Source organism: Scatophagus argus, chromosome 2 (genome assembly GCF_020382885.2).
Source record: "Scatophagus argus isolate fScaArg1 chromosome 2, fScaArg1.pri, whole genome shotgun sequence".
In the NCBI taxonomy this organism is placed as follows: Eukaryota; Metazoa; Chordata; class Actinopteri; family Scatophagidae; genus Scatophagus; species Scatophagus argus.
Genome location: NC_058494.1, coordinates 15,187,092 through 15,214,524, shown reverse-complemented (window position 1 = coordinate 15,214,524; position 27,433 = coordinate 15,187,092). Strand labels below are relative to the sequence as shown.

The window sequence follows — 27,433 nt, the reverse complement described above, 5'->3', positions numbered from 1 at the left end:
AAGTGTTTGAAGTTTTTAATGTCAAAGTCAAACTTTACATGATTCATCTTCGTACCAAACCATTCATCAACAGCTCCTCTTCTTCCTTGTCATAACAAATGCAATTAGTTCATTATGTAATTACAGGAGGGGAGCAGCAAAAAAACAGAGCTGGCCCCGTAAGAAAAGAAAAAAAAATGAGAGGGAAATAAAAATAACACTTTTTTTCTCATTTTTTTCTCAAGTGCAGATTTGAAGACCTTAAGCATGCCATTGTCTGTTATGCGTTTCCAGTTGTCTGTTCTACAATGTAGTTTTATCTGTACATGGCTATAAGGGTAACAGCACGAGGGGGATGACAGGTACATGACGTGTGCTGAAGTGTCTGTTTTTAAAAATGTCTCGGTTAGTGCGTGATGTATCTTAGACGTTACGCTCTTCTGTCTGTCTCCCCTCTGTTTTGCGAAAGACTGAAACATATTCATGTTTAAACGTGCAGTATAAAAACAATACACACCCACATTGATTCATGTACAGCAAGTTCCCTTCAGTCCAGACGGGAGATTTGAAAGGTGCCATAACGGAACTGCCTTAAAACAGCAGTTTGAAGAAATATATGCCACTGTGAAGAGGCAGGGCTGTGTGAAGAGTCTCTTTTCAAAACTGACAAACTGGACGTTAGTCCTTTGTGTGTCCAAGCAATTGAGACACACTTATCTCAGCTCTTTCTCCCAGAGAAAGAACATGTGTCCTTCTGTCTCTCCTCATTTGTACTCTGCAGGATGTTGTGATTGTTTTCACCAGTCTCTTTTTCAGCATGAACTCCCCACGAGCAGATTACCTCCATGCATTAGGTCTGGAGTTTCGTTACATCCTCAGTACAGTCCATCAATGAAAGAGCTCAGTCAACAGCCATGTTGGGGATTTGGGGGTAATGAAGGCTTAGGGAGTAAGTACATCAGTGGTCTAAAAGAAGCTAAAGGTGGTCAGTCACAGAGCTGTGAAACTGAAGGTATATACAAGTATACAAAGTGCAATCACGCACATAGAGCACACCCCGTTTCTCAGGCCATCCACCACTGTAAAATGAATGTAGTGGAGGTGGCACCTACACCACAAGCAGTTAGTTAGTTAACAACTTAAACATTGTCGCACATCTTACCTGAGTGTTGTTCCTTTCTGACTAACTCTATGTTCTACAAGGATCTATGAACTTAATTGTAGCACATCCTTAACAAGCATATCTCCTTCGCCCCATCTGATCCAAAACAGCCAGAAAAATGAAGAGACACACTTACTGGCAATTTCCAGCAGTGTTACATTCGCCTATCCAGACATTAATGAGATCAGTGCAGATCAAGAGAGGAACAGAGAGGAGAAAGGAAACTCATTAAGACCACAGGGACGACCTAACCCTATTATCCCTATCACACCACTGAACCACACACTGATGATGAGAATTAAGATGTGCTGGCCTCGATCCACACCCACTCGTCAGCCCGGTGCAGCAGAGTGTGTCTGGAGTTGCGCAGTAGCTGCTGGGAAGGACGAAAGTGAAGGAGTCTGTTATCTTTGCAGCTCAACACAGCACCATGGGTGTGTTCAGGTCGGCACTGTGTGGTGAAAAGGTTGCAGCAGAACTCTGCGCTCCCACTACATTGTGTTCTTTTTTGCTACAGCCTGCGGCACCATTTGTGCCAACTCCGAGCTGAGGAAACAGAGAGAAAGGCCCAAGGTTACCCCAAAGTTGCTCCACCATAAAGAAGGAACAGCTTAATCCACTGAAGCTAACTCCCTTGCCGCCATCATTATCTCCATTTCCCCGTAAGCACACACACATAGTACAGATGTATCCAAATAGGCGTGGTATCCAAAAAGGCATGTGGTTTAAAAAAAAGAGAAAAAAGTTAGCATTTTCTTTCTTTCATGCAGACTCCTTTTTTCTTTTCCTTTTTTTTTTCTTACAGAAATGTGTTTTTTTCTATGAGTCCTACTTACACTATGCAGAATATCTCATATCCCAACATTTTCTTATCATTACATACAGTAGATGTCATGTCTGAAATTCCCTTTAATGTAGCCCCACACATCAGTCAAAGAGATGAGTAATTATTTAAATACATTTCATGTTTAAATACTGGCTGGAGGGGAGCAGGCAAAAATGCTACAGCTAGTTCAATGAGAGGCAGTATGTTAATAAAATATGATCAACAGCACATACACATAGCGCATATGAATTGCGCATTGCGCACATCTTAAAATGGGTTTGTGTTTCTACTTATGTTTAATATGCTTTGTGTGTGTGTGTGTACTTAATGTTTTCTGTATGAAAGTTAATGCAAGTTATCATATACGATATGTTACATGGCCACTGAATCATGTCATAAACTGTGGCCCTATGTATGTTCACATTCTGCATTCTGCACCGTACGAGTTTGTGTTCACATGCTTCGGTCTGCGTGTGTAAGTGCGTGCATGCGTGCATGTGTATGTGTGTCTGCATGTGTGTGAAAGAACAATTGTGATACATGAACACTGTTAGGATACCACAGGTGTGAGTAAACTCAGCACCTCAGTCTACTCTGAAACGGTGGACACGAGCAGAGAGATAACACTGCCGTTTTATCAAGTACACACATACAATATACAGTATACATACAGACTGGGTGCGAAGGCAAAATCATAAACATATATTTTCACACACGCAGGAATACGGTGGCACTACTGATACTCTATGAGAAACTTGTAATCTGAATGGTTACATTTGATTACTGTAAAAAGTCTTTTCACATTGTTGCAGTTTGCTCTGAATCATTTATGTTTTTAAACAACAATACCTGATTTTTGAGATAAGTACATTTTTTTTCTACCATGTAACTGTACAGTGACAACACTTTTGTTGGTGCTTTGATACTCTGCTTATGACTTGTTAAGATTCACAGGATTAGCAGTTTGATATTCTTGTCCTGTGTCACGATGGAGTTGATTAGGCATTAGAAAGTCTGACTGGTTTGAATTAGATCCAAATAACTCAATCAATTGACTGGAAAAGACGTCTTTGCTTTTTTTTTTTTTCGGGTGATGGTTCACCAGTTGAGTCAAAATCTTGCTTGCTGTAGCCTCAGTGAAAGTTTTCATATGCACTGAAGTATTTATAGCATCAGGATTTACTCAGTCTCTGTCTTCTTCACACAGATCCCTCTGTGGTAGGGGGTCAGGCATGCATTGGATTCAGGTAAAAAGAAGAGATGAAGTTGTCCTCCTCCACATGGACATTAATGGCATATTTGCCTGTAGGCAACTTTCACTTGCATTTAAAAAAGACTTTTTTTTCTTTTTTTTTAGAAACTACTCCTGGTCGAAGCTCCCCGAAGAGTTCATCCCTTACTTACTTAAATTTAAGTGCCTATAAATAGTAGTCAGTGTCCAAAATTCCAATTTAATATATAGGTTATGGAAAATAACTTTTCTGACTTTTTCACATCTTCACAGGTTTAAAAGTCCTTCCAAAATCATGACTTGCCAGTAAAGTCTTAACCCTCCCTTTTTTTCAGAAAACATAGAGGTGTGGTGATGATTGCTCCATTGCAAGGCTGTCACAGGTAGACCTCGCGGCGTGACAGCGTGAGGCAGGACGTGGTCTTGTAGTCCCCTCCTGTCCGTGTCAGTGGAATGACCTCAGGTGGGTTCTGGCCTTCTCCTCCTTCCTCCTCTTGCTGGCGCCTCCCGAAGCCTGCGCTGCTAAACGTGTCATAGGATGCCGAAGTCATCTTGCGGTTCAGTAGGTTACGGTTGTGATCGCCCACATTCCTGTTGCGGTCTCCTCTACCCAGGGTTCCGAGAGGATCCCCATTGGCTAAGGGTAATCTCTGACCTTCTCCGCTGATGACCACTCCAGGTTCTGAGCTCCCTGCACTGCCAGCGCTCTCGCTGTCACTCTCATGGTCATTTCCACGGAGATTGTTGTTATCATCTCCTGGGGCGAAGGTGGAGAGCCGTGGGGGGTCGCTGCCATGGCGCTGACGCTGGCGAGGCGAGGGGCGAACGGGCATCCAACAAGTGTCAGAGTGGCCAAACTCATCACATTCCCTGGTACACTTTCCTGTAAGAGCTACATCCGGCAGCTGTCTGGCATCTGGACATATGAAAGACACAAAAAGGAGAAAGTAAGAGAAAAAACAAAGAAATGTTATGTCTTCATTTGATGGTTTCAAAAGGAAAGATAGGGAGAAGAGAGGCAGAGGAGGGAGAAGGAAGAATGACACGCAGCAAAAGTACACAATCACAATCAAAATGGAGCTGTTACAGTTGTAAGGTATGTGCCCTTACAACAAGGCCATCAGGATGTCACAAGTAGAGACAATTTAAAAAGAAAAGAAAGCAGATGGACAGACTACAACAGAAGAGCTGAGTTCAGCAATGGATGAGAAAGACAGGGAAGTGCAAAATTTGTAAAGTAAAGAAAAAAAGGGGTTATAAGGTAGGGTACAGAATTTGAAGGATGTAAGAAAGACAAGAAAAATGCTGTCCGAGCAAAATGGAAATTGCTGACTTGAAAGGAACATTTTGAAAAAACAGCTGTGCTCAGCATTACATGAAAGGTGAAAGGTGAGGTCAAAACAAAAGTATCGAGGTCAAAGAGGAGGTAACTGGCAGAAATTTGAACGACAAATACAAATTTCTCTACGTATAAGAAAAAGTTACATATCAGCCCCATGAGTGCTGGTTCAAAAGGTTAGTGAGACCACCACCATTGAATGCTCACGTCTTATTAGTTCAAGTGTCAAAGGTCACTGTTATTACCTGTGTAAACCAGTCATTCAGTAATCAATACTCACATCATGTTAAATGCACAGAGGACTTACAACGATGATAGATGAGGTAAATGTGATGCTCCTGCCAATTATAGAAACTGTGCAGGTGTCATGTTACGGATTGTTAAAGCTAAGCTTGAAGCTCTGTTCTATTCTGGAGATTACATAACAACATTACATCACAACATAATCGATTCTCTGTTCAATTCTTTGTGACAAAAACTTATCAAACACCACAAAATCGTCAAGGTTTTGCATGTTGGTGAAAAGGCAGCATTTAACCCCAGAAAGAGTCAGTCTCCAGGGTCATAGTGACCTCGGAGTGCTGCTTCTGTTGCTCCACCTCTGGAATTGTCATGTAAGTAGGACTTTGACAAAGAACAAGTAAAATAAGGTTGAAACATTATTTTGCTGGTGAAGGACTTGGGCTTCAGATTTACAGCAAGGCCGTGGACAAGCCTCTGGTACAAAGCAACATTAGCTTTTCTAAAATGCTATTCACATAAAACACCTGCATACACACACACACACACACACACAGGACAATGGCTTTATTCTAGCAAAGGCATGCATTATACACACATTATACATGTATAATCAGAACACGTGTAAGCCTCTTTCAAGGCATATGGCCTTGAGAGTTCTGATGAATTTTATTTTCTGTTTCGTGTATGATTTGTGTTTGGTTGCTCTGACCATTCTCCACATGCTCCTCTTCCCCTACGCTGCCCTCCGGTGTGGTCCGCTCGTAGCCTTCCTCGGGCAGCGGTAAGGCTCCCAGCCGCGGCCCTGATGAACTCTTGCTGCTTGGTGTCTCCGAGTCCTCCAGGCCACTGTCATAACAACCGCCATCCTGGGGCTGACTGACTACTGAGAAGGTCACCCGACGAAGGGTCCCCTGCAGGAAGCATACACACACAATATGGGATTAATCATCCAGGATTCCTAATCTGAGATCCTAAATCTGGGGATTAGGCTGTTGGGCAGGGGTCTGCAAAGACATATTGAGATTATCTTATCGTGTTCGCCTTGATTATGAGCTTAGTTGCTACAATGCAGGGTAATAGTCATCAACCAATCACAGCGTCTTTCAAAGTTTTCAGTTGGCTTTTAATCCCAGTTTAGATTAATGCTGCTGGACAAGGCTGATGTTTACAAACCTCTGGCCTGCCTGAAGACACTTATTTTTTTAGCTGGAATGGTGCCCACTAGTAGCAGCTGGGTAATATAAAGTGCACTATCAACAACACTTAGTGGTGATACTACTGAAATAATATATGAATGAATATTGAATGATAAGCCTGGTGATATTCTGTATTTTTTCTTGTTGTAAAGAAGCCCAGGACCACAAAACCAGTGATGCATTGATTTGATTAACTAGTGTTGCATAAGTGTTGTCAATTAAACACATCAGTGAGCCAGGAATGGGTGTCATGGGGGCTGTAGTTTATCTAAAATCCACAACTACACCGCCCCGCTGTATATAGGATGGTTGTGGTTATGAATCTTCACTGACTGACCAAATGTGTATTAATCTACAGCTGAAAATAGTCTCCCTCAAATGCACTTCCTGTCTGAGAAAAGTTTGCTAAAAACTACATCTGTTTTAGTGAGTTATTTAACCCTTTTACCCCCAAATGAAACTGTTCTATGTTTGATACCTGCTTTTACAGATTTAAATCTTCACAATGAGTAAATGGACTCTGGGCTGAGTGCCACAGACAGGGATGGTAAGTTGGAGACTACTGAGAAACTGATTTATATGTTTTTGGTTTTTGTCTTCTCTTTGGATTTCCCAGCATTAACAAAACATAGAATATCATCAGCCTTATTATTTTAGTTCTGATCATTTTTAGACATTGCTTTTGTTTTCAGCTTATTTTTGCTGCCCACCCTTTAGCTTCCAAAGTAATTGAAATTACTTTCTGATGTTTATGTTGGTACTGTGTGAATTGAAAAAGCTATTTGTTTTCATTTTTATTATTTCACATTAGCCCAAGGAAAAGTGCCAGCCACCATGGCGAAGTTAATTGGGATCCAAATGAAAAAAATAAAATAAATAAGTACCCTTTCTATTTGTACACTGCACCCATCACTGTCAACACAAACAAACAGGCCATCTCCCACCAGAGACAAATCTCCCAATCCTGCTGTGGAAGTGGTGGTGACTCAGTAACGACTCACATCATTCACTCAAACTGAGCATCAAACCTCCTGCTATTTCAACACACAAATCACTCCTGTCTAGTTAGTGGACCAGTTTTCACTTTGGAGAGAGAAAAAAAAAACTGTAATAAATCCATGCTGAGAGAATATCAGAGAGTTAAATGGCTCCGTCTGGCCTGAAGGGATCACTCTGCACCAGGAAGCCCATTTCTATACAACACCCCTCCTATCTCCTCTCATACTCATTTATCTGCTCGCAAAATTACAATCCTTTCAATTTGGATCTGCTTTGAAACATGCAGCATATAGTGAGGAAGTGAGGGAACAGAGGGAAGATGCAGATTAGGGCGGAAAAACGTCGACTCGGAATGTCGCCTCAGGATAATCTGGAGGGAAACTGATGGACGGCTGGCTTAAAAGACAAAAGCGAACCAATTCTTCTCTTTCTTCAAAACAACTAGAGAAAAAGGAACGTTTGACCTCATGAGCGTACAAGACACTAGTAGACAGGAGCACAGCAAAATTAATTAAGCAGAAGTGGGGCATTAATCGAGCCCTTGTTTCTCCTGCCACTCCTTAACAACACTTAGATGAAGGAAGGATGAGACAAAGTAACTCAGGCAGCACGGATAGTGAGCAAAAGAAGAGATATTAGAGTCTAACGGAAAAGCTGCAGTTCTTGGAATCTCAGTGGCATCATCTTAACTCTCTACAGAGAGAGCAATGTATTTTTAGAGCATTAGCTCTTATGAAGGAGTCCAACCTCCTTTCCACCCATTCAGACTGGTGGCAATGGCTCAGAGAGGAAAAAGTGGGTGAAAAAGTATAAAGAACCACACAGAGTAAGGATAAATTTCTACTGTAATGAGTTTTGAGGACATCACAAAAAATTCCTTGAAAATTTCTTGACTTAACAGGCTGTCTGAAGTGTTTTATTGTCATCAGAGAATATTAATAACAACCACAACATCATGGCAGAATGTCTTTTCATGACAACAGAATATATAAATATTTATGATAACAATGTTGTAAAAATTATAATTATTTCTGATCACAAGACAACAAGAGAAATAGTACACAAGTATACACAGAGATATAAAATAGGAAGAAAATGAGATCACTGAGGCGTTGTGGATTATTATTAGTCCTAGTTTGTGCCTCTCATGTATCACCTTTACCTTTGAATCATAGAGCCATGGAATAAGAAAAGTACCCATCAGTCTTTGAAGGTTGTTGAACAGCACTTACCACTGTTCTGAGGTTATTTCCAGGCCACTCAAAGACTCTTCTAAAAATCTGGAAGAAAAAAATATTCCATATTTTTCACAATCATTTAACCTGCTTGCAATGTTGCACCTCTTTCTTGCTGATCCAAACCAATATTTCAGCTGGAAATGACATACCTCCTTGTTCAGTTTTAACATAAACCAAAATGAAAATGAAAACATTTGTTATAAGTTATAACCCATTGGTATGCATTGAAGTTCCTTTCTAGTATTTTCTGTTTTGATACAAATAAGACATTCATATTTTTGCTTGTGTTTACAGCAACGAGCTATGTAGGCACATTAAGGGTTTATTTTTATTGTGCAAAAGACAGACTATTTTTTTCCAGCCAGATGGTTATAGGAGTCTTTGAGGAAACTGGGAAAAAGAACAGCAGAGAATGTTGTTAGACTAAGAGTGTACAGCTATGTTAGCAGCTCTACTGAGACACAGCTGTGCTTTGAGTTAAAGGCTAAGATGGTGATGCTAAGCACGTACAACATACCATGTTCACAGTTTTAGTTAATGCACACAACACTATCTGACTGGTTACATGTCAGGAGTAACAGCCTATCAAAACTGAAGACAACTGTGCCACGGATGGGTGAAGAGGAAAGCATTTGCAGCATGGAATTTACTGCTGGGTGGGGGAGGGGATAATCAAAGTGGTGACAATTCATCCTGGGGGGGCACACAAATATCTGAACCAAACTTCATGTTAATCCGACCAACATTTGTCAAGATTTCGTTAAAAGACAAAAATGCTCCAGTGGCGCTAGGGGAAATATGATGGGATCATCAAAGTCAGCAGGATTCATCCTCTGGGGACCACGAATGCCTGCTTAATTCTGTGGCGTGATTGTAATGGTAATGACACTGAGAGTCACAGAACGGGGCTAGGATTACTGTGCTGTGAAGGCAGAACCCCAACTTGAGCCACAGGCAGGACTTGACTGATAGACAAGGAGTCAGTTACTGTTATTTGGGTTGCAGGTTGCACATCAAGATGTCAGTGCTGAATTCGCCCCTTCATGTCCCACCTCGTCCTCTCTCTCTCTGTCTCTCTCTCTCTTTCTGTGTGTGTGTGTGTGCTCCAGTACAGAATTCAGCTGTTCAGCCATGATTCCATCTAACTCAATTTCCCTCTAACCCTCTTGGCCAGAGCTGCCCCCTTTCATTTCTTCATCCTGATAATTTTATTTTCTATTTCTATCCTCTATCCTTCTTTCCTTCTTTTGGCCAATCCTGCAGTCAACTTTGCTTTTCACGTCCATAACTCTCCCTCCTTTCTCTGTTCCTCCCTCTCACTTTCCCCCCTCCTTCCGCCTCCATCCCTTCTTCTCTTGCCAGTCAGCTTTATGATGTGGCGATCGATGATGTGTCCTTGACCTCGTTATGAGTCCCTCTCCTCTTCCCCACCGCAGGCTTTATTGACCCATAACTCCTCTACACTCCCTAATCCCCCTTTTCTGTCTTTTTCTTTCATCCTCTGTCTTCTCCATCTCAGGGCCTTTTGCTCATTGACAAAACTCTCTTCTCTTCTTTCACCAAATCCCATTTTTGGCACCTTTTAGTCATTGAATTCTACTAAGTATACACTTTACACATCCAGCTGCTGTCCCTCTGGCTTCTTATCATTGTGTTATTTTCACTTTTTTCCCCTTCAAATTTGGCTTTATACTCTTTCATTTGTTCTACCCATTCCAACATTTTCTGTCAATATGGCCTTTGTAAAAGCTGTTTACGTCCCCATCATCTTTACTCACACCTTCAATTTATCTGTTTTCATTTTGTCTGCTTTACCAACATCTAACTTTTTCTACCAAAACACATATGCATCCTCTTGATGTTTTCCAACCTGACTAACAACGCACAAAGCATATTTGTGTGTTTATGCGTGCATGTGTCCTATTATTGGGCTGAGCAAAGTCAATAAAGTCTGATTACTACCCAAATATCTACCGGATGCTGAGACACATTTTTGTGCACACACACGCACACACACAGACAGACAGACAGACACACACACACACCACGCACACACACACACACAGATGAATTGGCTGTGGTCCAGTGTGGCCTATGAATTCATGGCTGATGGAATATTAATTGAGTTTGACAGAGGACATAAAAAACCTTCCCCTTAATCTGACACGGACCATTACAGTTCAATACTGACATGGGAGCCTCACTCATATGCATGGCACTGTAAGAGCGTTAGAGTAGGTGTGTTTGTGTACATATGTGCATGTAATGCAACTGTACATGCATATGAGTATCTTGACACAATATGGGAGTTATCGAGGAGTTATTTCTGGCACACTGGTGTGAATCAAACAGAGGAAAGATTGGTTTGAACTCAGAATAAACTTAACCATCTGAATCTTCAGCTCTGAGGGAGCTGTGGAAAAAAGTTCCGAATATAGTTTTCATTTCAGGGCAAAAGTGTGTTGTAGTGCACGTGTGTGCTTGTTCGTGTGTGTGTGTGTGCGTGTGTGTGCATACGCTTATGTGTATGAATGAGACTTCACACCTTTATGTTTGTGTTTTATTGCTGTATATGAGTGTGACACTTTCAAAGCCTGCAAGATGTGTTGTGTCAGCCTGTGAGGATACACGCGTGTGTGTGCGTTTGAAGTGTGAGAAGGTGCATGTGTGCGTGCGTGCACAGGTTGGCTCAGTCATCAAGGTAATTAGTGTGTAAACCTCCTTGCTGTCGGTTCAAAGAGAATTAACGAGCTCTAGTTAATTAACAGTCTCCCTCTCTTCTCGTTACATGTGTCTGCATATTTAACACGTGTGTTTGTGTGTGTGCATGTGCAGCATCTGCACATCTGACTGTGCCTGTTTGAGCACATTCGGATGTGTTTTTGTTTGCCTATGCCCCGCTGCACTCTGGTCTGCATAATGAATTGACAGGAAGCGGCTTATGCATAAACCAAAACTACAAATATGGTTGTAGGACGATGGGCCACATTTCCCTTTGGCTCTCTGCTCATTCTCATTTATGGTTGACATCACTGAGGTACGATGGAGAGCCACCGTGTAATGGCTGATTCTATTATTTATTAGTTTGTTACATATACATTCTGTTGTACACTTCATCTTTAGTATGTAAGTATTTTGGTTCCAACAAAGCTCAGATTGGAGGCCTGATTCTCACGGCGGACACACATTTGTTCATCCATTCACTAAACTCCGAGTCACGTTGCATGCAAGCAGAGTGAGGATGTCATGCATAAACTAACTGTATATTCCATTTTAGATATACCACAACCTATATGTTGCAGTCAACATTCTGTATACTAAATACACACCAAGTAAACTTATAACTCATTTTCTGCATCACAGTGTGACTGGAGTTTAACTGATAAGGCTTACATATTTATGGTGATGCCAACAATCAATAACCACTGACAATGCATGGTAGCTTTTTGCTTTTGAATGGATGTTTGATAGACTGGAAGAACTGATAAAGGCTGTTCAATAATTACGCTTGAACTCTTGAACTTGAACAACTCTTAGAGTTTAATGACATTAAATATGTTTTTCCTGTCTTCTGTGACTGTGGCAGAAGGAATTCATTAAGTTTTAATGACTGAAGGAGAGATGATTGAGCTAAGGGATATTTTCTAATATTTCACAAATGTTTATTGGTTATGATGTAGTTAGCTGGTCTGATTACATGTTGGCCTGCACCACAAATCACAAAAACGTTTTCATTTTTCTTTCCCAGACATCCCACTTGCATTTTCTTTTATGTTTCTGAATATTTGCATTTGTTAATGTGCTCAAAGAGAGAGAGAGAGAGAGAGAGAGAGAGAGAGAGAGAGAGAGAGAGAGAGAGAGAGAGAGAGAGAGAGAACTGGAGGCAGAAGAGATTTTTCTCTCCCTGATGGTTTTCTGTTGAAGCAGACAGAAGTTGGACAGTTTTGTGTGCTAAATGTCAATCAAGCAGACGCCTGACATCCCATTTGTAATCCTCCCTCCAGACACCTGAAAAATTTTCTAACGTTGACTAAGGTGTGAAGCTTTGCATGTTAATTTCTCCGCCAGTTTTCCTTCATATGATTTCAGCCTGTGGACACGTGATATTTTGCACGCCACTGTCAATATTTTTAAAAGTGATTATTTAAGTAAGTGGTTCTTAAGTGGCTTAGCAGCTCTCGTGGGTTGTATGACCTATTGAATTGTTACAACAACTGTGCCATTAAAATACAAGGCATGGTTTAATTTAGTGGACGACTGACTATTGGGATTTTCAGTAGCTGATGCCAGAAAGCGAAGATAGCAAGATGACGTTTCTTTTGCATCTGATTAAATATTTGAATCATTCCAATAAGACACAAGATTGCTGAGCTTAACTTTTCATTTCTTCAACTCTAACATTATTGTCTGCAGTAAGATGTTGTTTCAGGTGTTTCAATTTTTATTACTTAATAAAATAGAAAAATACATATAATAATATGCAGTAGATTTCATAATGACTGCGGAGACAGCAGGGCACAGCACTTCAGAAGGAACATCATTCTATAATAAAAATGTCTGAAAATGTGTCTGCAGACATTTTTCGTTTACTGGCCTCGTCAGCACGGAGCACGGACGGTCAGTTCACGCCAGATAACTGATTAATCAGTGGACCAATTAATTGGTCTACCATTGATTTAACTGCATGAAACCACAATTTAAGAAGTGAATAAATGTTTACAGAATATTTTACCATAGCTCACAGGAAAGAAGATAATCAAGGTATCTGATATTCAGTGTAAGATCAATATAACAGTCTGATATCACTATTTATATCATCATATTACCTCTTCCTGTTTCTTATATGATACCTTATTTACTATCTGAAAACAATTGAGTTGATAAAATGTCAGCCTTCTGCATATGACAGCTATAACTGTGCAGAGTATGTCAGGTGATATTGCACTATGCTTTCACAACACACAGTGAAAACTAATATGCTTCTGTTGACACCACATGGGTATAGTCCAGACTTCATATCTGGAATGCTGATCAGTCAAAATGACCTTTGCTTCTGCTCTCTTGTTTTGAGTCCGTTTAGAAATCATGTTGTGCTAATGCAGCCAGCAAATGTGTATGTGATTATACTGTGGAGTGAGTATAGGAATGAGTAAGCAAACTCAATAACCGTGAGTTTATTAAACAATGAGTTTTCATTGGCTTTTTTTTCTATACAAATTATTGAACAGTTTTAAAGCAGTCACTTTGCATGATTAAGCTGCACTTTAAAGATGCTCTGCATAAACACACAACAAGGATCAATTCACACTATTGTCTTATTCATGCATTTCATTTGAAAGGCCTGTGCGTCTCTGCTTTTGAAATGCTTCGTTACTTCGATTAATTTAAAGCAGGCTTCTCTTTGTCACTCCTTAACATTGTTTTTTAATTGTGTTAGACTTTGGTATCCACCCCAGATGTCTTGCTTTATCATTTCAGCAGAAACGTTATTATAAACACCTTAAGTGTGAACTTTGGTGGTAAAAAACAAACAAGCTTTTCACTTTTTTCTTTCATTTTTCCATCTTCCATCTTCTTTTATCACAACACTAATGGGGCCAGTTAATAAAACAAAACAAAATGAAACTTTGACAAAGCGACAGAGCCAGCTGGTCAGATTTCTCTCTTCTTAGGTTACATTTACACAAATCTTGAAAACATTTGCTAGAAAATCTTTTGAAACCTTTTGCTGCCAACTGTTAACTTATGCATCAAAGGCAGCGAGAAACAGTGAAATCTGCTGACAGAAAGCGTCTCGCAGGGGCTGTGTGATCAGGACAGATGTGTTAACAATTCATTTGACGATGATATATTTACACTGGTTATTTAAATATAGGACTGATCTAAAACTGTATTCAAGACCTTGTGCTGCAACAAAGTGACGTGTGGAGTGTTGGAATGCAGTTTCCCGAGGCTATGTTGAAAAGAGCCGACGTCCTGTTTACTCAGTGTGCCCATTAGGTCAAGCAGACAGGCAAAGACAAGTGTTGGGAGCCCGTGTGGGAGAGCTAGGGCAACAGATGACGAATAAAACAACAGATAAATGGTTGAATGAGCAAAAAAAAAAAAAAAAAAAAAGAAGCCGTTAATCAGCATGTGTGGCAGGGTGAAGTGCTGAGAGAAGAAAAGGACAGACTTGCAAAACTCCACACGACCACAGACTGTCTGAAGTAGGAATGAAAAGACAAAGAATCCTGTTTAGTGGAGACACGATGGACTGTTGTGGTATTTGCAGAATGCAGAAAACGGTTTGGAGCAGGTTGAAACTCAGCTCAGGGAGGGATGAAGCAATGCGAGCGGCATCTCTTCAGCTGTCTGGCTCGCAGATGTTGAAGAGCCAAGGCGCCTTGTTACCACAACACATGTGCACACTCACACAGCTTCCATGCGGATACCGTAAATCTGCACATTAGGCACACCTGCTTGTGTATGCTCACAGTTGCAGGTGTGCACGCACACACACACACATTTCTAACTATGCAGTGTGTATGTTGCAGTAGGACCACCTCTGCAGTAAGAGCAATCCTGTCCTCTCCATGTTTCTGCTTTCCCCTATTTTTGCCCTCCCATATTTCTCTGCTCCCTCTCACCCTTCGTTCACTCTCCCTTCTCTTATTTCCCCTTTTTCTACTTTCCTCTCCTCTTTTATCCCTTTTATTCTGTAGATCCCCCCACCACCGCCTCTTCCCTTTATTTCCTCTGTCTCTCTCTGTCTCTCTCTCCTCTAGAAGCAGGTGATGTAGAAGGGTGCTCAGCAGTATCTGACTATCAGGCCTGACTCTGTGAGAGGAATGATAATCACTGTGCTGCACTGCAGAGAGAGAAAGAAAAGAGGGAGCAAGGGAGAAACAGGGAGAGAGAAGAGGGAGGGAAAGGGGGCATGAGATAGAGGGAAAAGGGGGGCAAGTGCTGCAGTGGGAATGAGGGGGCAAAATAAAATGGGGACGTGGGGGTGAGCGGAGTAGGGCAAGAGAATGGGACAAAGACAGGAGATGAGTGGTAGACAAAGAAAGAAAGAAAGAAAGAAAGAAAGAAAGAAAGAAAGAAAGAAAGAAAAGAGAGAATGTCAGAAAGAAAGAAAGAAAGAAAGAAAGAAAGAAAGACTAACTGAGTAGTACATCTCCTCCGTGTCGTGCTCCCTCTTTTCCATCGCACTAACACCTACTTCCTTCACTCACCCCATCTGTCCCCTCACTCTCACACACACCTCCGATAACACCACCCCTACCACCACAATAGCTTGTAGTACAGCAGCCTCATGGAACGAGGGAGAGCCTTAGCCTTGTGTCTGAGCACCAGAGAACATTAACTGCAGCAGCGAGGTCATCTGATCGGCACTATGCGGTCTCTCTCTCTCTCTCTACACCTCTCTTTACACTGCTGCAGTCTGCTGCCGGCCCCCCTGTGGTCAAAAGTGGAACTGCCAACCATCCTGTCTACTGCTGTCCCGATAAACAGTTCTTGCAGAGTGCAATGTATGTACGTAATTTGCAGAAGCTCGCTAGTCATAAATCACTTTCTCTTACTGGGAGCAATTAAAGCCAAACCCTGCGGCCACTGCTTATTATCAATGCCCTAACTAGTTATTGGAAGTGGGTGGGTGTGCGTATTTTGTATGTAGGTACACTGTGTATGACAATTTGTGTGGAGAGAGCGAGAGGGAGAGAGAGGGAGAGAAAGAGAGCTTCTCCACATGCGGTTCTACTGCATCGCCATCCACCACAGCTTTGTTACCATCAAGCTGTCCACTCTGGCACTGAGCTTTCTCCCTTTTCCTTGTCTCCATCTGGGCTCTCCACCCTGCAGATACACATTGAAAATCACTGACTCTATTCACAGCATCAGGCCTTTGAAATGTTTATCCTTTTGTGTAGCCGTGGCTGTCTATAGGGACCGAAAACAAAACGGAAACAAAAGCTCCTAGAGTGAGATGTAAAGCGAGGCTTACCGGACAAATGCCCTGTGATTCAGATTAGCTCCTTTGTTGCTGTGTTTGTGTGCGTGTGTGTATGCTCATCATGTTCATCATTTTCCACTGCTGGTCACTAAAACAGTCATCTCTTATAATATCCATGACAGAAGTCATTGTTAAGAAAGATGCAAACAGGATGGTGGTGTACAACTGGCCTTCTGTGTGCACGCGTGAGTAAGGGAGTCCATACATATGTATGTGTGCTATTTAGATGGCATTTACTGCCCATTCTGAGTGTATATGTGTGTGTGTGTGTAGACCATTAGACTAATAGTATGCGTGTTAGGAACAGGCTTTTCCCACCCACTGGTATTGTCCATTAAGGGTGACCAGAGGAGAGAGAGAACAATAGCTTCACTGTGGGGGCCAGTGTATGAAAGAGTAAAAGTGAGGATGAGACTAAAGATACGTAGTCTTACACACAAGGCTGACGGACAGACACACACACACACACACACACACACAGAAACACAACCTCCCTGTTGAGAGTGATTAGGAGTGCTGCTGTGAACAATAGACAGAGTCAATAAAGGACCTCAGAGACATCCGGATACAAGAGCAAGGTCTCTATCCCTCACCACCACCACCAACACCAACACCACCACCACCCCACCCTCCACCTCCACCTCCGTTTCCTCCGCACACTCTGTCTTTCCCTGCATCCCGTACCTTCTCCTCTCTCTGCAGCTTTTTTTCTTTTTGTTACTCTCCTCCACAACAACTGCTCTTTGCCTCCGCTTTGAAAACGATTTTATTTATCATATCAGATCCCTGCTTGCTCCACATCTCTCTCATTTTCTTGTTGTCTCTGTCCTCGCTCTGTCTTTCACATATATTCTGTCTCCTTTGCGGCACTCCTGTCTTTTGTAAAATGGGCGGACGGGCTGAGCTGACAGAGGCTGACACGGTGGAACGCCACGGTAAACTGAAATCCATCCTGTCAGTTTAGAATCAGTGTCACTCATTTTACAAGGTTAAAGATAGCTTTGCCTAATGTGCTGTCAGACACAAACAAACACGTACAACACGTAGGCCTTGCCAGATACACAATCACATGTAAGCGATATAATATGCTGGAAGTGCACACACGCACACAGTCTTGTTTCCATCACTTTTGGGGACACTGCATAAGCTAGTATTCATCTCCTAGAGCCTTAACCACCACCTACCTATAACAATAGACATTACTAGCCTCACCCTAATCCTTACGTTAACCTACACACACACATACACACACACACAAAAGAACAAGACCACATTAACTGATCCACCTATATGAAAGTATATGCAGCATATGAGTATTGGACATTTCTGACAGTGTGTGTGTGCGCGCGTGTGTGTGAACCCCCTCTCAGCCCTATCACCCCCGTGACAGACACAGTGCCACAGAAATGTCTTGGGGCGCCTCGCCCAATGTCTTGACAATAGTCTCAGTGTGTGTGAGTGACTCGGGGACACAGACGGAGCGTTATTCTGGGTAGACGACAGGCACGCACACACACACACACACACACACACACACATTAAAGAGGGAAGACAGTGCACTCTTTCTGTCCCTCTGCGCTATTTCTCATTCCCTCTCTCCCTGACGCAGAGAGACTCAATCATTCTCACTCTCTTGTCTCCTTTGACGCAGAGGAAAAACAACAACAAAAAAAAAAACTGCTCCTTTCCTCTATCTCTCTCTTTTTTCTGTGTATGTGTATGTGTGCGTGCGTGTGCCGGCGAAAGACTGTATAATTATTATGGCTTTCATTTTCTCTGAGCTATGAAGTATGCTTTTGGTATGCAAACAGACTTCTTGCATGTGAGTGTGCGTATTTGTGTGATTGTGTGTGTGTGCTGCTCGATACACCAGAGACCGAGTGCAGAGTCGGGCCATTGAGCGGAAGGAGAAGGATGGAGGAGAGTTAATGAGAAAGCAGTGGAGAATCCGGCCCGTTCCCATCGATAACCTCACACCACACTTCAAGCATATACGTACATTTGCTCCATTTTTGAAACCCCCTTTGAAAATTATGGTTCAGCATTAGTGTTAAGACGTGGCTTCCGTGGAGTCATATCCAGCAGAGTTTCAAAGAGCCAAGCCTTTGCTGCGGAGTCGGCCTGATTATTATGCGAGTCCTGGCATTAAAAAAATAAATAAATAAAAATGTTTAAAAATGCTAATTATTCCACAGCTACTGCAGTAAAATGGTAAAACTGCAGCTGAAAACATAATTTTGGTAAATACTCAAACTACAGGTATAGACTGCACTAATTAGTTAGAGTGGGTAAGAGTATATTCTCTTGTCACTATATTATTGTATGTCTAGTCCAGCTGATAGCACAGCCTTATGGTAGGCCACCTGGGAATGTAAGGATTTAAGGAACCATATTTCACTGTGTTCACGTTGAGACATCAAGAGTAGAGATTTGTTTGCTTTACGATCTACAGGGCCATACATATTAAGAACTATTGCTTCTTTTCATAACTGATATACTTGCAGATTATTTTCTTGATTAACTGAGTCTTCATTTGGCCTTTAAGATATAAGAAAACAGTTGAAAAACACCATTTGCGGTAGTGTTGTCAGGATGCTGGCATAATACTTAATACTTACATTTTGATGCAACAGGGAAAATTTTACACATTATCTGTTAAAAGTAAATATAACAAGGCTAAAATTTCTTTGGAACAGCCACACCAGACGGTGTATCAATATTCTGGAAAATAACTATTTCAGAGTATAGCTCATGGTATTCCTAAGCTGAAGTTAACCATGGCAGATTGCTTGTTTTATCCAACCAACAGTCTAAAACCCAAATATATTCAGTTTGTTAACATTATCATTATAAGACAAAGAAAATCTGAAAATATTCCTATTGTTGAAATGACTTGAAACTGGTTGATCGTTGCTGATCAAATTTCTTTTGAGCAAATAATCAATCAATCAATCAAGTGATCGTTTCAGCTCTAAATTGCTGCTCATGGTGTTTATTTTTCAGCTTGTCTTGTTTAAAGCTTTGAGACAATGCATTCTTGAGATAATCCAATTACGTTTTAAAGCATATAAATGTAAAAAGGAGACATTTTCAACTTATTAATCTTCCACATCACTTGAAAACTGAAAGAACCTAATATATGGTAAAATATATGCGTTGGATTGGACAGCAAAAAGATATCTACTGCATATTGCAGGACTTAAGTGTGTGCACTGAAAAACTGAACTTTTGAATGTAGCACTTTACAAATACAAGTGCACTAGTTAATGTCTACACAAGTTAGGATGTGCTGTCTGTAAATTGCTTTTCCCCAGACTAGCATTCAACATAAAGCACCATATGGGAGTAGGAAATGAATTATTAAACAATTCATAATGATCACGCCATGTGAGAGTAACACTGCTTTCTAAAAGTCACGCACATGAAAATAACACCAGCTTCTTTGATATTCAATTAGGAGTTTAGTCAATAATTTTAAAGTCAGCGTTTGATCACCCTTGAAACTAAACTAAACTGCTGCTGCTGCTTTGTGGTTGAGATCTCCTTAAAATGTGGCCAAGCTGCATGCTTGACTTCTGCCTTTTTGTAAAATCTGGAAGAAAAAAAAAACAAAAACTAAAAAAACATAGAGAGCACGTTGAGGTGAATTCGTTGATTCAACATATTCTTGATGGAAGGCTCCCTGCAACGGCTCTGCTGGATTTAAAAGGGCCGTCGTCAGCAAAGGCCAGCATTAAGAAACACTCTCACACATCTTATTCTAATCAAAGCCTGCTCTTTTTAACAGCCGTGAAAGCTTTCATGTTAACACGATACCGCGACCAAAGCTTTATTCACGCTTTTAAAAGAGACTGACTGGTCAATGAGCGTGTGTGTGTGTGCCTGCACCTGACAATACACCGTATCTGTGTCAACACAATCTATCCTTGCTTCTCATCTTACCGCTGACACCGCGTGTGACTCCCCCAGCCATGTATTAATTGTCAGTGATCCTCGCTTACGCTGTTTGTGCGTATGCGTGCACGCACGCGCAGTTGGATGTGTATGTTTTCCAAGCCATCTCAGCTTGCTGGTTCAGATGCAAGCATTCTTTTATCCAGCCAATTAGAGATTGCCATTTCATCCCCATGGAAACCTGTGTGGGGCTCTAATTGGCAGATTGATTTGCATGACTTTGATAAAAAAAATTTTGTGGGCTTGTGTTTAAGTTTGTGTGTATATCTGCAGATCTGAGTGAAGTTCAGTAAAAGTGGGTTGTTTTCTTCTCGTTTTCATTCCCCTGTTTATTTCAAGAGCTGTTACTAACCGTCTTCATAATATCTCCGTATTTGTGAAACAGGAGAACAGAGTCTCTTAAATAATGCATGTCTGACTTGTACCTGTGCAGCGCTGACCCATTAAGAACCTGCTTTACTGTAATGCTGTGCAATTACTCTGCTGTATTAGAAGCAAACCACTGATTCAAAGTGCGGCACTACTCCTCAAAGTTCAGTCTGTTGTGGGAGCTTCTGTATCTAGATAGGTAAAAAAAAAAATCATGTCTTACATTTTATAGATGACGGAGGCAAGTTATTCATTTGTAATGTCCTTGGGAGAGAGTTAAAAGAAGTGTGGTGTGAGTGAGCGATAATGTGAAGCCCATGTGAGTGCGTGTGTGTCATACAGGTCAAACTATTTTAATGCTTCTGTTTGAAGGCGCCAGGGGATTTCTCAGTTCAGCGCTACCTGTCTCTATGCGAGTATGTGCACGTATAGCTAGGCGTCTTTTATCTGGTCTATTTGTGACAAGCAAGTGGAACTGAACAAGGATCAAAACACGCACATACATACATGCACACATACATTAAGAGAGGCTTGGGTCAGTGGTTTAATGTGGAGCAGTGCTGCAGGCAGAGGCCTGCCCACTCAGATTTATGTAACTTCTACAATAGGACAGGTAGAAAGCTCTTCCTCTGTCTCTTCCTCTCACTTTCTCTCTCAAGCACACATGCACACACACACACACACACACACACACACACACAAACACACACACACACACACTTAATCGCAAAAAACCTGAGCTGGCCTCACTTGCAGAGTGAAGCTCCCTCCCCTCCTCTGCTCTCCTGTCTTCTGCTAACCCTAGACCCATATACCTCATTTCTATCTTTTTCATCTGATCTCCTCCTCCTCTACACTCTATCAGCTCTCCACCCCTAGGCGATACCTAAGAACACATTCTCGTTTTGTGGCTCCACATCTCCCCCTACCACTCACTGAAACTTTGCCTATTCTATTCTCCCAGATTTCTCTTCGTCTCCCTGCCCAGCTCTCATAAACCCCCAGCCCCTCCTCCTCCACCACCACCATACCCTTTATTTTCTAAGCCATGTGTGCTGACCAGGAATTTCTTTTCTCCTCTTTCACTCATTTTCTGTCTCCCCCCTTTCCCTTCCTCTATCTCCATCTTGATCTTCCGATTTATCTGTCTTCCACCAACAATTCTAAAACAGATGGCTACACTTAGCCCGGGGCAAAAACATTGGCTTTGGACTATAGCAGTACCAGGACCAGTCTTTCACACTCACACAAGATCTAATAAGCTGATATCCGGCGAGAAATGTGCTGTGATTCGCCAGTAGCAAAAATGCATAAACCATATTGCACAGTGCAGATATTCACACCTTAGGCTCATTCCTTGGTAGCATGCTTAATTTTATCCAATCAGGAGAAAAAAAAAAAAAAAAAAAAAGAAAAGCAAAGATTAAAGTTGACTTTAACTACACTCTAAGAAGGGAGGCAGAGGAAAGAAGGGAGAGGGAAATGAAGAGGGTTGTTAAGAGCCATTTGTAAAATTTAAAGAAACTATTAAGTGTTATTAAAAAAAAGTTTAGAGCCATTAAAAAAAAAACACATTTTGAAAAGATGGATCCAGATGGAGAGTGATGAAAAGAGATGAAACCACTTAGGGAGAACAGAGAGATCAATCAGAGGGAAGACAGACGGAAGAGGATGTGTGTGTGTGTGTGTGTGTGACAGAGACAGAGAGAGACATTGGGGATGGATGGTTGGAAAGAGACAGTTTTATTGGATAAGTTACAGAGCACCGAGTTCAGAAGCAGACAGTGCAGGCGACTAGTCTATGGAACAGTCAAATCATTGATTATGGCGTGTTTGAAAATAGTTTTGTTCTTGCTATCTTTGTTTGTCCCCGTAAACTCTGTTTTGCAATTTTGTATATTCAGGTCTGTGCTTGCGGCCTCACATTCCTGAGTCTGAACATTGGGTTTCTGCCTGCATACTTCCTCAGTTCATTCAGTTCTATGGAATCAAGATTAATTTTGCAACATGTGAGGCGAATAAATCATTCGCAGATGTCTGCCTGCGTGTGCTGACAGGTTTGCTAGACAGCAAGGTTTGGTAAGGTTCTTTTTAAATACAACAGAGGGTCACAAAGAGAATGTGGAGGATGTTTAACTGTTTACTTGGAGCTGCTAAGCCATTAGTGCAACTGGCTAACTGAAGTCCTTCAGTCATGTGACAGTGAGAAGGGTGTCATTATCTCAGAGATCCCGTCTTGCAGCACAATTCCTAAGTGCCTCCCACAGTGAGATGCCGTGAAATTTCACAGACTTCACCTTTAGATTCTGTTAGGAGAAATAGATTTGGGTCTGGTTTTCCAGTAAATCGCTCCACCAGACAAAGTTGTCCTCTCTCTCTCTCTCTCTCTCTCCCTACTTTTTATTGAACCACCTGCAATCTTTTTGTGTACTTCAGATGCTTACACTGGAATCGTTAATGGAGAGCAGCAGGGAGAGAGGGAGTGTCATAACACACTGATGGTTTATTACAGTACATTTCCAACTCATCAACATTTATCCCCAATATCACCTTTATTTTAAAGAGTTTTGGCAAGGTGTCCGAAAGTGTTTTATTTCCCATCAATGCTCAAGCGCAAAAAACAACCATTTACTTCTCTGCTGTTTAAAGTTTTAAGTCAGTTTTGGTTCTTGTGGGCCACTATCACTAATACTTTCTCTGATTTGTTCAAACTAAACTTTTTAAAACATTTTGAACAATGGGCAAGATAGATGAAAGGCATGAGCTTTCATTAAAAAACACCCTAAACATGTGACGTATAAAGTGATAGAAATCCTACAACACATAGTAAGACAGGGTATGCACTTCTCTGTCAAGAGAAAAACAAAAACAAAACAAAACAAAAACTGAAAAGTGGCACATTGTAAAAGATTGTCCAAAAGTGAGCTCACTTATCCCTGTTTTTTAAGATTCATTACATAGATTCATAAAGAGTTCTCGGAGAGTTATCAGTACATAAATACTTTGGCCTTTAGACATGGTCGGATGAAACACTGAACGATCTAATTTGTTTTAAGCACACAGAACCCTTTAGGGGCGGACTTGCCTAATTTCACTACCGTACATCTTGTAAGATTAAGCTTGAAGCCAGAGAGCCAAATGAGCAAACTCAGAGTTTACAGACAGAAACTTAAAAATTAAGCCCTCAGGCACAGATTTGAATGTATCAACTTTCAGGACAGATATTACAGCTACAAACATAAGTAAGATGACAAGTAAAAAAAAAAACCCCATAAAACAAGAACCTTTGTTTTCAGTACATCTCTAACAAAATGAAGCTGATAATATTACATCAGTCAATCTGATGAAATAAAAGTCTCACATACTAAGAATTGCGCTCACACCTGCAACATCCACTTGGAAGGTAAACAAATTTAAATCGCTTCGGTTTACTTTGGTTTAATTCAGTTTGACTTGACTCAGTCTGACTCAGTTCAATACAATTTGAATTATGTATTTGAGCTGAGCTGGGCTGAGTCCAATTCAGTTCAATTCAAAATACTTTCAAGTCAATTTAATTCAGCTCAACTCGATCCCACTTAATGCACTGAAGATTCTTTTGTGTAGGTGGATAAAACCAGTCAAAGGGCTACTAAGCTGTCTGGAATCCCTGTCTAGTGTGAGAAGGAGTGCTTTTGTTTAGCAATATTGGGTAAAATTGCTCAACCCACAGACAGCCATTAAGGTAATGCTGTAAGGCAGATGAGCTGAATGCAGCGCTGCTCAATGCGGAGCAGAGTCTTCAAGAAGCAAATAAAAGGAAGCATCTCCGCAAGGGCTTGCTATGTAGGTCTTTGTGTGCGTTCGAGTGTGTGTGTGTCAGAAAGTAGAGAAAGAGCGCTTGTTTGTAAGGCTCCATGGATGTGTGTGATTCTAGGAGACAGAGTGTGCCTGGGCTTGTGCATGTGAGTCGATCCAGAGGGAATGGAACAAGAAACTGATGTAAGAGTCGGAAAACTTTCCTCTCCGCTCATGTGTCATCATATTCTTATCAGTCTGCTTGCTGTGAAAAGTGTATATGCATAAGGATCTTGAAGGGTGTGTAATTATGTGCCATTATGCACACATAAGAGCGTGTTTCAGTGGGCACGTCTGTGTGTGTTAAAATCACACGTCTGACAGTGTGTGTCCCTGCCTCGGCTTGTCTGCATGTGTGCGTGTATGTGTGGGAATGACATTCCCACATTCCTGCCATTTCACAGACGGCTTGAAACAAAAGCTGAAGGGAGGAGTTGTTAACACAGTAACATTATCAGCTGAACAGCCTGTCTGTATTATCTTGTGTGGTAAACAGCCAAGACAGACAGGGGACTTCCAATCACATTTCAGCTCTGGGTGACCTTGATGTGTGAGGAAACAGACAATTTGTGTCTCTCTGTGCCTCCTGCAATCTCACTCCCTCTGATTCTCCTCTTGCTTTGTCTTTCTGCCTTTTGTCCTGCTGCCCTGAGCTCTCACACGTTGAAGCACACACATCTTTAAGAAATTTGTGAGGATGTTCCTGTGGCTTTTATTCCACGACTCCCACCATAACCACAACCCTCACTACATGTGTCCGCTTACCTTGAGCTTGACCAAAACATCACTTCTGAGGTCTCGTCTTTATCCGACTGGGGACATTTGGACTTACACCTCGTTTACTCTGGCCGCAAAGTGAAAGCAGCACAGCAACAGTAGATGCAGTCCTGTGTCATTTGGAAACTAACTTCAGCATGCCGCACAATTGGGAAAGGTTTCACAGTCCAATACACAATCACTCTAGGAAATAAAGGAGATCCAAAATGATTCCTTCAACTTACAAATGAAGCACACCAGTATGGAGAGGATGTTCAGGTGCTTTTACATCAGACAGTGATCACAAGACAGTTCCATACCTATGTCACATGATCAGTGCTGATCTATTTCCATGACAACTGAACAAAGTCAATGAGGAGTTTTTTTTTTTTCCAACTCTGGTGAGTTTGTCCGTTCAGGTTTGTTTCATTTAGGCGGTTATGGATGCCGTCATTCAATCTCTAAATGCAGACCAAAGAACAACACAGCTTTTGAAGTGTACAACACATAAAACATATTTCATGCAGTGATTCGTGTGAATCTGTCATCATTTGTAAATAAAACAGCTTAGAAAAGCAAAAAGCACCAGTGTTTAATGTTTTGCTTTATTTCTCTTTGGACCTAAACCTGCAGGTGTGACAGCCCCTTTGTAAGGTATCCATATGATCCTGGTCATGCGGAAAATCAATGTGTTCGGGGCGGGCATGTGTTCCACTTCCACAACCTGAGCATCTAACACAAACACACATGTGTGTTTATTTTCCAGTAACGTTGGACCCTTTCTTCATCTCTCTCTCTCTCATTTCTTTCTGTCTGGCTCGAGTTCTCTCTCTCTCTGATGCCCACTGACTCTCACCGTCTCCTCATTCCCTCCGCTTGCTCTTTGTCTCCAGGTCAGTAGATCAGTTTTCAGTCTGGCTCGTTGGGTGATCCCTGCTTTGGTTACCTCGTCCTTCTCACCTCTCGCTCACCCCCACCTCCTAAACTCCCCACCCCCAACCCCATGAGCATATGGCCGGCTGCGCAGCCTGAACTCGTGGTGGCTTTAATAAATTCATCAGCGCGTTGGTATCATCATGACAGGGGTCACGGGTCGGTTACACTGTATGTGTGTGGAACTGAGAGAGGGGTGTGTGTGTGTGTGTGTAAACGTGTGTGTGTTTGTCTCTGGTTGACAGTGCCTTCACCTCTACGACCCTAATGCATGCTGCATGTTATCACAAGAGGCGTATGTGTGGCTGTGCTCATGTGGCGTGCCTGACTGCGGGAGGGGTGAGAGTGAGTCTATGACAGACGCTCATCATATTTAATCCTGGAAGGATTTCGTTGAAATGAAAAGCTGCTTTTCAATTTTATAATCCAGTAGACCTAATCTCTCTGCCAGCACCCGTCCGTACAGTCCAATTAGATGGACAAGACTCGCTGGATGAGCCCTATTCACCAAAAACTCATCTCCATAGCCTGTCTTTGCTGTGTCAAAACACTGTGGCACCCCGTGTCGTGACAGCCCTGCGCTGACCTTCACCAAGTGTTGTGAAACCGTGCGAAGCACAAAAAATTGCACTGTCAACCCACCTGTTTCTGCTGCAGTCTTGGCCTTGTAAATGGCGCATTGATTAGACTTTGGATGTGTGTGCCTGGTTCGATTCAGCCTTTGTGGCACCGCGCTTTCACCCCACACACCCACACGCACACATGCTGGGTCCAAAGAGAGAAAGTGCACACTACAGTAAAAGAAGAAGTCACACTAGTGAAAATGCTGAGTTGATTCATTCTCAGGGGTCACTGTAGTACATGGGAGATGCAAAGGTAGCAGTGGCTGGGTGTTTGTGGCCACGCAATATGGCAGAGTAAGTGGGAGAACGACCTGAAGGAACAAAGAGTCGCCGAGGAGATGTAAGAAGAAAGAAGCCGACAGTGCAAAGGGCTCATCGAGACAAGTTACGCACTATAACACACACACGCTGAAAAGGAAAAACCTGAAAAAACTGAAACCTAAATGTTTTAGTGAGTTCAAACAACCACTGTGACCTTTGTTGTGGTTGACCGAGGACAGCAGACAGGAAAAACAGTTTTGTGGTGGAAAATGTGTGTGCTGTGGTGGTTAGAGGGCAGAACGAGGCCACTTTGCCCATATTGACTGCAGTGCCATGTGACTGCTGTGATCATTAATGTGTCCTGATGCCAACGGGTATCCTGATGACCCACATCTCAACAGTCCACTCTCACTCTCTGGCTGCCACCCAAACCAGACCTCTCTCTCTCTCTCTCTCTCTCTCTGTCTCTCTGTCTCTGCCGTTCCTGACTT

General features: G+C 41.9%; 1 protein-coding gene across 2 annotated transcripts in view; it reads right to left on the bottom strand.

Moving 5' to 3' along the window:
* Positions 1-27,433, bottom strand: part of pcdh7a (protocadherin 7a) — a 40,738-nt gene continuing 13,305 nt past the window's right edge. Inside the window, exons 4-5 of one of the 2 annotated variants that reach the window (XM_046412902.1) lie at positions 5,490-5,691; positions 1-4,114 (exon numbers count right to left, since the gene is read on the bottom strand). In XM_046412902.1, the coding sequence (XP_046268858.1) occupies positions 3,576-4,114; positions 5,490-5,691 (741 nt within the window). In that variant the 3' untranslated portion in view covers positions 1-3,575. Of the gene's footprint in view, positions 4,115-5,489; positions 5,692-7,757; positions 8,256-27,433 lie in introns of those variants that run through there. The other variant, XM_046412912.1, reaches the window with a different exon arrangement.